The 12,348-nt window shown below is 54.3% G+C and overlaps 1 protein-coding gene and 1 pseudogene across 1 annotated transcript; one reads left to right on the top strand and one right to left on the bottom strand.

The window, feature by feature from the left end:
• The first annotated feature begins 1,520 nt into the window (after positions 1-1,520).
• LOC148821454 (4-galactosyl-N-acetylglucosaminide 3-alpha-L-fucosyltransferase 9-like) lies at positions 1,521-3,629 on the top strand (annotated as a pseudogene).
• A 133-nt stretch (positions 3,630-3,762) lies between these two features.
• On the bottom strand, positions 3,763-11,081 carry foxred2 (FAD-dependent oxidoreductase domain containing 2). The gene is made up of 10 exons (XM_088930834.1): positions 10,737-11,081; positions 9,353-9,565; positions 8,965-9,267; positions 8,518-8,769; positions 7,763-8,035; positions 7,246-7,412; positions 6,717-6,882; positions 5,671-5,903; positions 5,099-5,269; positions 3,763-4,996 (listed from the first exon to the last, which is right to left on the bottom strand). The coding sequence occupies exons 2-10, from the start codon at positions 9,556-9,558 to the stop codon at positions 4,773-4,775; spliced, it is 1,995 nt and encodes a 664-aa protein (XP_088786960.1). The 5' UTR covers positions 9,559-9,565; positions 10,737-11,081; the 3' UTR covers positions 3,763-4,772.
• Positions 11,082-12,348: the final 1,267 nt, after the last annotated feature.

Genomic DNA, 12,348 nt, shown 5'->3' with positions numbered 1-12,348 from the left:
GTCAGAGGCAGAGCCGTCCGAAACGGCACCACCGCCCGCCGCCATGTCCGAGCCGCCGCCATGCTGTTGCACCTGCAGCCGCGGAGCCAGCGGAGGCCGCACCGGCAGCTCCCGCTTCCTACAGCTGGGACCCAGCCTGCTGGGGTGAAGTAGGTGGACAGAGGCGGGCATGCTGGGCTAAACTGGGCCCGGAATCGTGTCAAAACCAAGACGCGGATGTTGCAGCATCGGAAAGACCAGTTAAACGCCAAAAGAGGTATTTCTCCAAAACCCTCTTCAAGAGTGAACTCTGGAATGGCGAGTGTGTGCCAAGAGGATGGCTGCTGTGTTCCCCCTCGATGTTCTCGCATGTGAATTATTTGGGGGCGGTGATGGTCAGTCCGGACGGACCGCAGGCTCTAGCGACTGGGAAAACACGGAGGCTGTGGTCGCTGCGCTGATAATGGTCTAATCGATTCAGAACTAACAGAACAGTTTGACAGTGAGTATGAGTATTGGACTGGCGTCTTGATACGGCTGGTTGCAGTGGTGAAGTCACCACAACGGGAACTTCACGGGAGTCCTCGAAGTTATCAGCGAGTTTGATCCCTTCTTGAAAGCCCATATAGAAAAACATCTACTCGTCGATGCCGTGTATTGGCTGATTTGAGTCTATTGACTGCAGTGGACTTGCACGAGTGGGGAGTGTCCCGCTGCTCTTGAGATAACGCGCTCGGACAGGGAGCTCACGGGTCTCTGCTGCGCTGATCTTGCTGTTGTGTGTCGTCGGTTTCAAAGCAAGCGTGCGCACGATTTCTGTTGTCAGCTCGCAGATGGGCTGTGAATCTGATTGATTGGTTGTGTTGCTGTACTTGCGTTACAGGCTATTGTAGTGTGTGTGTATTTGGGCTCCCTGTGTACGTGTGTGTGTTCCCCGAGAGTGCCGCCTGACATTCCGTTTGAACCGGCGGTAGTAGCTCTTACCCCGAACGCGTCTCTGAATTATTACACTATTTTCTCTCCCTTTTTTCTGCTAATGCTAGGGGGCTACACAACGTCTAGCCTAGAGGCCTCTGATCGCCTTAATCCGCCACTACTCGTGTTAGTATCTAACTGAATGTCCCTGGCGATGGGATCTTACTTTTTAATTTAAGAACGGTATTTATGCTAAAATATTCCAGATAGGCGCTCGTAACTACAAATCCATTACTCAACTGCATTTAGTCCTGACAAACGAGTACTGCAGTTGAGGGTTTGGGTTTGAACAGGTATATTGCGTTATGGCTTCATTTATTCCCATTGCTGAATGAAACGGATTCACACGGAGACCCTCAGACGAAGAAGCGAGCACATCGCTATTTGGAGTTTGCGTGTAGGCTACATTAGTGTCTGCATCACTATAAATGTAAGTTTCATGCACTTTCTGGAGCTTCATTTGATGCACTTTATATTAGTGTGTTTTGTGCGTTAGAGGAGTAAGTTACAGCTGTGTTGAGCAGTGATTAAATAAGGCACATTCCTCACAGTGGAGTTAGCAGAACATGACAAAAACCGCCAGCTATCGGCCGGACGAGCCTCCTGTTCCGACTCGCACTCGGCTGCATCACCTGCCTCATTGCTGGAGCACGGCCATGGGAAAGATTTCTGAAGAGCTGCTACAAAACAGTTTTAAAAAGCCGACGGTAAGAGTTTTTCTTTAACGTACTCTTACATTGTCAGTACCCAAATCCTCCATATCCCAGCTTTCCTCTGGGAAACACAAGTGTGGAGTCCCATCGCAATCCAAATACAACAGATCTATTAGATAACACCCAGATGTGAGGGACACATGAAAGGCTTAGACACCATTTAAGTGTGGCATCATAGGAGGGGTCTGGATACTGCTGCTGCTATCAACACTTCAATATTTTCTCTTTACTTTTTGCTGACATTCACTGTCACTTATCTTACACGTAAAAGTCTTCAGTTTCTGAGCACTCAGGTTTTAACTAAAGTATTAAGTTTAAAAATGTGTCTGCCTCACTTTGTAATCATAGGCAGGGTCTGAATACCTGTGCAAGGCACTGTGTGTAGGAGTGGAGTATTAGATTTCATTGATAAAACTTGCTGTAGACTTCATTGTTCCAGGACTTAAGGAGATCACTGGGTGAATGTTCATTTCAGACAGCTGTAGGGTTAGGATCACTTTGATCTTTATCCACCTCTTCCTTCTTCAGCAGATCACGTCATCCTGTCCTGCTCCCTCATCATATAAGCACCTCATCGTGATAATTTGCATACTCTTGGGAACTTTCTACAGTTATTTAAAGTTTTTCCTACAGCACACTGCTTTACCTCCAGCACCAATGAAAGCATTACCTGAAACACCAAAAGCATCACCTCCAGTACCGACGCAGAAAACCCTCGTCTCTGTCACGCCCTCTGCAGCCAGAGGGCGCTCCTTCTCTGTCCTGTCCCTAGTTTCCGGTCTGCTGTCCTTCTGGTCCCTCTCTTTCCCTTGGGCTATATATTTCCGGGTCTTGCACTCTGTCCTCGCTCAGCATTGACGTTCGGATGTCCTGAGACCCGCCTAGCACCAGGGCACCCCACGTCCGCTCCCTGAGGGCATAGGTTTCTATACGGCACTCCTGAACTCTTTGCACTAATGAGCCCGGGCCTTTTTCCCATCTCGCCGCTACGCATATGGGTCTTTTTCCGCTCTCCTGCTCCCCACGGTTAGTCCCTTTGGACGTCCGTGACAGTCTCTTCTGACAGCGACAGGAAGGACACTGTCGTCCTCATCTGGACTTTACCATTCGGACACCCTGTTCCCTCAGAGTCTGTAGCTCCACTTTCCACATCGAGGGATGCCGATTAACAGCGGACAGGAACCTCTACAACATTGCGGATGCAGTTCTTCTCCACCACAGAGACATCAGAGAGAATCTGTCCAACCTGCCTCCTGCACACAGGCCCCCCTTCCAGAAGTGGGTCTGGATGAACTTGGAGTCACCAGCCAACTCACCAAAAATACCCGGTCTCTCAAAACTCTTCAACCTGACCTTAAATTACCGACGGGACTCTGACATCGACGTTCCTTATGTGTCCCTCATTTACAGAAGGGAACTTCCGAAATTTGAACTGCCAAAGAAGGACAAGCTGGTCTGCTGGATCGTTAGCAACTGGAGAACTAAATACACCAGAGTAAAGTACTATAACGAACTACACCAACACATGTAGTCTACGGTCGGGCATTTGGGAAATACATCAGCAAAGAGAACCTTCTGCCCACTATAGCCAGCTGTAAGTTTTACCTCTCCTTTGAAAACTCAGTTCACGAAGACTACATCACAGAAAAGCTGTACAATCCTCTGTCAGTGGGCTCAGTTCCGATTGTCCTGGGACCCTCCAGAGGAAACTACGAGAGCTACGTCCCTGCAGGTGCCTTTATTCACGTGGACGATTTCCCTTCAGCAAAAGAGCTGGCTGACTATCTACAGGTGCTAGACAAGAGTGAGGAGAAGTACCTGCAGTACTTCTCCTGGCATGAGCACTTCACTGTGAAGCTGTGTTCCTTCTGGTTAGAACATGCCTGTCAGACCTGTGGTTATGTTAAAAGACACAGGGAGTACCAGACTGTCCCTGATCTTGAGAAATGGTTTTGGGGTTAAAATTCCACAGCCCTCCTGTCCTGCTCAGAGCTCATCTGGTTCTGGTTCCGCTCCTCACTGATGTGGTACAGACAGCAGCTGGATCACAGCGTCATATCATGTTTAACACCAGCCCACACAAAATAAGAGAGTGTGAAGTCTTAGTGCTTTATTTGAAAAAGAGGGTAAAAAAGATGCACTGTATAAAAATAAAGACTGAGGAAAATTCAATCCAGTTCACCAATGCTATCAGTGTCTCTGTTTACTGTCACTACACTGCCAACACAACACACACGGTCTCTATTCACTGCACACACACATCACAATCACAGTGTCTCTGACACCCACACACACGTCACAATTTGAATTTACAGATCTGTGAGGACTGTCCCTCTGAAGACATTTGTTACATCTGTTCTTCACTGAGAGCCCACTGCCTTGAAAAACTAAAGCTTTTTTCCATTATCTTTGTAAAAAAGAAGCCAAGGAAAAATAAAGTCCTGTGAATACTGTGTGGACAGCATTACTGAACAAAAACTGCAAAGGCTGGATTGATCAAACCAGGAACAGCACAGGGTGTCCGACAGCTCAGCCAGGAGGCGGTGCAGGTGCTACAGAACCGTTTACACTGCTGGCCTGCGGCCTCACTTCCTGTCGGCTCATGCCTACGTGACAACATTCCAGCAGGACAGCTCCGGTAACAATGCCTCCCTCCTCCCTGGAGAGGAGCCCACTGCTTGAGGTGCAGCGAGAGGGACGGGACAGAACCCCATGGCCAAGGCCTGCCAGCGTGCAGCAGTGGCCACACAGACACGCGTACACACTCACGCACGCACACATACTGACGCACACACTCGCGCACACACACATACTGACGCACACGCATGCGCATGCACGCGCATACACACAGGAATCACTGACCACAAGAAACTTCACTGTCTTGTCAATAAATCGTCAACACACCCGCTCAAACTCGGGGTTTTCCTGATTCCCTTGTGAACCTGCTGCAGTTCAAAGTGATAAATGTCTTCTGAGGCTCGATATTTGACAGTTCACGCGTTGAAGCTTCTGTGGTCACAGCAGGTGACGGGCTCTGACTGTTCAGGTATCAGCAGTGCGTTCTGGGATATCCGGAGGGCCAGGCAGAGGTCAGAGTTCACTGAGTCAGGTGACCATGGCCTGTGTCATGTGACCAGGGAGAGGCATGTCCTTCATCGTGACTCCTGGCCTCCCATTGGCCAGCTGTGGGCGGTAATCCTCCATTAGCCCTGCCTCGACTGCGTGTCGGCGCAGCCACTCAGTACCCACAAGGCCCTGCTTCTTCAGGTAACCCTGGCGACAGGACAGTGGTGGCTTTCGATTGGTCAGAGTGAAGCGGAAACAGGACTCTGGAACAGCAGAGAGAAAGAGGAGTCAGGCATCGCTACTGGGAGCCCCCGGAGTCTGGGAGCAGCAGCTCTCCCTGAGCCAGGAGCCACACGGAGACGTACCTGCGTAGAAGGTGCGCAGGTCAGAGGTCAGGCAGTGCTCCAGGAAGCGACGCAGCGGTTGGCTGTGAGACACAGGCCCCTCCCACTCTGTCAGAAAGTCCTCAACCATGTGATGCACTGCCTGGGGGCGGGGCAAGGGCCAGCCACGGGGGCGGAGCCTCATCTCCTGCTCTGAGAGTAGAGGATTAATTCACTTTTACTGCACACTGCTGCACTGACACAATGGTGTAATACAGACTAAAGACACAGTAACACTACTTCTGCTACATTAATAATACCGCTAAGACTAATACACACTACTGTACACTGACACTGCACTGAGAGAGAAGGGGGTTAATACACACAACTCTTCCTGCCCACTCCTGTACACTGACACTGCACAGAGAGAGAGAGAGGGGTTAATACACACACTTCTCCTGCACACTACTGTTCACTGACACTGCACAGAGAGAGAGGGGTTAATACACACACCCCTCCTGCACACTACTGTACACTGACACTGTTGTGTAATGAGAAGTAGTTTATTCTACACTCTACTATACTGTAGGATTCAGGCGGTTCTCTGTCCTGACCTGTAGGCAGTCTGCTGAAGTAGTAAAGAACAGGATGCAGGAAGTTAGATCTCCAGGCGTGGACCCAGTCTGTAACAGAGCGGTTCTGGCCCAGCGTGTCTGTCAGGTTCTGTCCATACTGAAGCACCAGGACCAGAAGGCCAGGCTGGCCCACAGATCGACCCGACAGAACCTCCAGTTGAGGGAGAGACTGCAGGGGAAACTCCTCCAAATACTGAAACCAAGAGCCATCGCTGAGAGAGAGAGGGGGGTTAATACACACACTCCTCCTGCACACTACTGTACACTGACACTGCACTGAGAGAGAGAGGGGTTAATACACACACTCCTCCTGCACACTACTGTACACTGACACTGCACTGAGAGAGAGGGGTTAATACACACACTCCTCCTGCACACTACTGTACACTGACACTGCACTGAGAGAGAGAGGGGTTAATACACACACTCCTCCTGTACACTACTGTACGCTGACACTGCACTGAGAGAGAGAGGGGTTAATACACACACTCCTCCTGCACACTACTGTACACTGACACTGCACTGAGAGAGAGAGGGGTTAATACACACACTCCTCCTGTACACTACTGTACGCTGACACTGCACTGAGAGAGGGGTTAATACACACACTCCTCCTGCACACTACTGTACACTGACACCGCACTGAGAGAGAGAGAGGGGTTAATACACACACTCCTCCTGTACACTACTGTACGCTGACACTGCACTGAGAGAGAGAGAGGGGTTAATACACACACTCCTCCTGCACACTACTGTACACTGACACTGCACTGAGAGAGAGAGGGGTTAATACACACACTCCTCCTGTACACTACTGTACGCTGACACTGCACTGAGAGAGAGAGGGGTTAATACACACACTCCTCCTGCACACTACTGTACACTGACACCGCACTGAGAGAGAGAGAGGGGTTAATACACACACTCCTCCTGCACACTGACACTGCACTGAGAGAGAGGGGTTAATACACTCTTCACTGACCTACTGTACATATTGCAAAGGCAGTGACTCAGCCTGGACTCACCCCTGCAGCAGAATAACATCCCCCAGAACCCCAAACATCTGGTAGGGCCCCGAAGCCTCATTGACTCTGCGCAGGATGGAGCTCAGCAGCTGACTGGCTGGCAGAGTCGTCACCGGCCAGGGGACTGAGTGATACCGCTGCTCCAGCACACGGTGCACAGCTCGCACTGGGAGAAGAGCAGAGCGGTTCACACTAACGAGGACACCAGCACAGCGGTTCACACTAATGTGGACACAGGGCAGAGACTGATCGACACTAACGAGGGCACCGGGCAGAGAGTGACCGACACTAACGAGGGCAGAGAGTGACCGACACTAACGAGAGCACCGGGCAGAGAGTGACCGACACTAACGAGGGCAGAGAGTGACCGACACTAACGAGGGCAGAGAGTGACTGACAGTAACGAGAGCACCGGGCAGAGAGTGACCGACACTAACGAGGGCAGAGAGTGACCTACACTAACGAGGGCACCGGGCAGAGAGTGCCGACGCCCTCAGACTCCCCCCTGCCCCCCAGCGTGACTCCTTACCTGTGTAGCGGAACCCGTGGACGAACCCCCCCGCGGACTGGCGGTAGTCGCGGGAGTGCGCGGCCGCCCCGATGACGAAGAGCCCAGGCGAGCGCACAGACTCGTACCACCCCGATACCGCAGGGAACTTCCCCCGGCCCACTGGGGCTACAGGGGGCGCCACTGAGCTGAACACAGAGAGAGAGCGTCAGCGGGTACACACACTGAGACACACACTCACACACTGAGAGACACACACACACACTGAGAGACACACTGAGACACACTGAGAGACACTGAGAGACACTGAGAGACACTGAGAGACATACACACACACTGAGAGACACACTGAGACACACTGAGAGACATACACACACTGAGAGACACACTGAGACACACACTCAAACTCACACAGTGACACAGATACAAAGTGTCAGCGCACACACACAGACAATACTGTCGGGGTCACCCTGAGCCAGCAGGGGGCAGTGTGCTGTCGGGGTCACCCTGAGCTGTGTTTAGCCCCCCGTCACCCCACCTGTCGAAGATGGAGAAGTTGAACTTGAACCCCAGGCAGCGAAGGATGCGATCGTAGGGCCGGCGCAAAGAGAAGTTGTCATGGTGATGTCCTGGAATGGAGGACCCCAGCTTCGCCGCCGTGCTGTTGCCATGGTGATGGAGAAGCTCCGCAAGGGTGAGGTAGAGCCGACCCCGACCGTCCCGGACCACAGCCAGCTGCTCCAGAGCGCCCTCTACCAGCCCATCCAGGGACTTCAACTGGTAGGTGTCCAACAACTCATTATTGACAGCCCTGACATAGAGAGAGAGGGGTTAATACACACACTCCTGCTGGACACTACTGTACACTGACACTACACTGAGAGAGAGAGGGGTTAATACACACACTCCTCCTGCACACTACTGCACACTGACACTGCACTGAGAGAGAGAGGGGTTAATACACACACTCCTCCTGCACACTACTGTACACTGACACTGCACTGAGAGAGAGAGGGGTTAATACACACACTCCTCCTGCACACTACTGTACACTGACACTGCACTGAGAGAGAGGGGTTAATACACACACTCCTCCTGCACACTACTGTACACTGACACTGCACTGAGAGAGAGAGGGGTTAATACACACACTCCTCCTGCACACTACTGTACACTGACACTGCACTGAGAGAGAGAGGGGTTAATACACACACTCCTCCTGCACACTACTGTACACTGACACTGGAAAGTTCATGCAGGATCAGGGATTCAGTCTTTTGATCAGCTGATTACCGAAGGTCTCCAACGTAGTGTGTCTGCCAGGCCAGTCGGACCGGGCTCGGACTGTACAGGTGCACGCGGGCTGTGTCGGGCAGGATGTGGGCGGCCGTCTCGAAGGCGGAGTTTCCCTTACCCAGGATCAGAACCGCCTGGCCCGAGAACTGGTTCCGGTCCACTGGCATGGACTCGTACCCCTCCACCATCTCCCAGCCTGGGAACCGCACCTCCTGCGGGACCCAGAGTCCGGTGGCCACCAGCACCACTCTGGAACAGAACCGCCACTGAACAGGTAGGTCCCCACTCGCCCCCAGTCCCCCCAGTTCTCCAGTCCCCTCATCACTACCAACACCCCCAGTTACTCCCAGCCCCCCCAGTCCCCCCCACTTGCCTCCAGCCCCCCCAGCTCTCCTCAGTCGGAGTGGACGAGCCCTGCTCTTCCTCCCTCTTCCTCTGCCTCACCTGCAGGAGTAGTCCTGCCCCTCCTGGTCGCTCAGGGTGAAGGCGGCGCCCCCGCTGGCCGCCCGGTGCACGCGGGCGATGTCGGTACCGTAGCGCACGCGGAGACGCAGCTCGCCGGAGAAGGCGGCCAGGTACTCCTGCAGGCTGCTGGCGGGCGGGTAGAGCTCGGCGCTGACCCGGGTGAACAGCAGGCCGGCCCGGTCGCTCAGCAGCGAGTTCCAGTCGTGCCGCAGGTTGAACTCGCGGTTCCGGCGGCCCGTGAAACGCTTGTTGATGCTGATGAGGCGCCGGTGCCGGGGGTATCTGCGGAGAGAGCAGGGGCAGCGTGACCCCGAGCCCGCCAGGTCGGGCCAGCACCGCAGGACCTGGGCTGGACGGGCTGGCTCACATGCTGAAGAAGCTGCCGGGCTGCTGGTTCCGCTCCAGGATGATGTAATCCCTGCCACTCCGCTCCAGGAAGTAGCCCATCTGCAGCCCCGCCGGCCCCGCCCCCAGCACACAGTAGTCATGGCGATGTGGGTGGGGACTGTCCGCCAGGCCGCAGTGACACAGAGCGGCCAGCAGGGGCAGCAAAGGGAGCAGCACCGAGGACATCTGAGCACTGAGAGGCAGACAGGTACACAGGTTACAAACAGCACATCAGGATAGATCAAGCATTCTGACCAGTATACTATCCAGTACACACACACACTGCACTGGGACTGACCAGCACACTGTCCAGTAAACACACACACACACACACACACACACACACACTGCACCGAGACTGACAAGCACACTGTCCAGTAAACACACACACACACACACACACACACACACACACACACACACACAGTGCACTGGGACTGACCAGCACACTGTCCAGTAAACACACACACACACACACACACACACACACTGCACTGAGACTGACCAGCACACTGTCCAGTAAACACTCACACACACACACACACTGCACCGAGACTGACAAGCACACTGTCCAGTAAACACACACACACACACACTGCACTGAGACTGACAAGCACACTGTCCAGTAAACACACACACACACACACACTGCACCGAGACTGACAAGCACACTGTCCAGTAAACACACACACACACACACACACACACACACACTGCACTGAGACTGACAAGCACACTGTCCAGTAAACACACACACACAGTGCACTGGGACTGACCAGCACACTGTCCAGTAAACACACACACACACACACACACACACACACACACACTGCACTGAGACTGACCAGTACACTGTCCAGTACACACACACACAGCACTGAGACTGACCAGTACACTGTCCAGTAAACACTCACACACACACACACACACACACACACACTGCACTGGGACTGACCAGTACACTGTCCAGTACACACACACACACACACACACACAGCACTGAGACTGACCAGCACACTGTCCAGTAAACACACACACACACACACACACACACACACACTGCACTGGGACTGACCAGTACACTGTCCAGTACACAGACACACACACACTGCACTCAGACTGACTTGCTCCTACATGGGAAACACACATGTATGATGCAAAATAAAAAAACAGAAATAAAGTGATATACAGGATCGGTTGTGGAAATGAAGCCGGTTTACTGTAGTGCAAAGCGCAGACAGGAGGAGCTGCTGACCGTCCGGGATCACACTGGCGTCCCGGCCTGCGATTCTGCGGGCTGCCTTCACAGTCCTGCTGTCTGCTCTTATTGCTCGTGTTCGGGTGTCCGGGCAGCAGGCCTGTACCTGCAGTCGTTTGCTACAGCAGAGAAGATTTCACGCCGCTCTGATGATCAGACAGGTTTCCGGCTGCAGCCCAGCCCGCTGTCTGTCAGATCCGGGGTTGATCCGGGTCGGAACCGGCCCCACCGCGGCCACGCGAATCCCGGGCCTCGGGCTGGACTGCTGCACCCCGGCTCCAGCTCCAAGATCCGGCTGTGAGCGAGCAGCAGTGCGCGTCCGGCTCAATCCCGCCCGAAAACAGCGGACCGAATCTCCTGTCCCACTTCACAGCCCACCAGACCCCAGACAGACCAGCCGCACAGCCGTCACGTCACGGCCTCACCACGCAACAGCGCTCGGCGTGAAGTCATGCGTAACCACGCCCCGCAACTGACGTCACAGCTAGTTGGGGATGATGACGCTGAAACACACCGCCCCGGCCAGGAGCCGAGCGGAGGGAAGCCGTGGGTAAGCGAACAGGCGGTCCCGGCTCGGTACCGGTACCAGAGCAGAGGCGCAGAGCCTGCAGGAGTGTGTTCAGGCACCGGCGCTGAGGACTCGGACCCGATCAGTATTCTGCAGTATCTCGAGTACCCGATCACCGGCCTCCTTACCGAGCACAATGTCTGACTAACCAGACCGCCGCACAGCACAGCACAGCACTCACACCCCCCCCCACACACACACAGCACAGCACACTCACACCCCCCCCCCACACACAGCACAGCACAGCACACTCACACCCCCCCCACACACACAGCACAGCACACTCACACCCCCCCCACACACACAGCACAGCACACTCACACCCCCCTCCCACACACACAGCACAGCACAGCACACTCACACCCCCCCCACACACACAACACAGCACACTCACACCCCCTCCCACACACACAGCACAGCACAGCACACTCACACCCCCCACACACAGCACAGCACAGCACACTCACACCCCCCACACACACAACACAGCACACTCACACCCCTCCCACACACACAGCACAGCACAGCACACTCACACCCCCCACACACAGCACAGCACAGCACACTCACACCCCCCACACACACACACACAGCACACTCACACCCCCCACACACACAACACAGCACACTCACACCCCCTCCCACACACACACACACACCCCACACACAGCACAGCACTCACACCCCCCCCTCACACACAGCACAGCACACTCACACCCCCCACACACACACACACACAGCACAGCACACTCACACCCCCCACACACACAGCACAGCACAGCACTCACACCCCCCCCACACACACACACACAGCACACTCACACCCCCCACACACACACAGCACAGCACTCACACACCCCCCCACACACACAGCACAGCACACTCACACCCCCCCCAACACACACACAGCACAGCACACTCACACCCCCCACACACACAGCACAGCACAGCACACTCACACCCCCCACACACACAGCACAGCACAGCACTCACACACCCCCCCACACACACAGCACAGCACACTCACACCCCCCCCAACACACACACAGCACAGCACACTCACACCCCCCACACACACAGCACAGCACAGCACTCACACCCCCCCCACACACACACACACAGCACACTCACACCCCCCACACACACACAG

The sequence above is a fragment of the Atractosteus spatula genome, chromosome 13 (genome assembly GCF_055471065.1).
Source record: "Atractosteus spatula isolate fAtrSpa1 chromosome 13, fAtrSpa1.hap1, whole genome shotgun sequence".
Lineage (NCBI taxonomy): Eukaryota > Metazoa > Chordata > Actinopteri > Semionotiformes > Lepisosteidae > Atractosteus > Atractosteus spatula.
The sequence above is the reverse complement of the archived record's forward strand: the minus strand, read 5'-3'. Positions and strand labels throughout refer to the sequence as shown.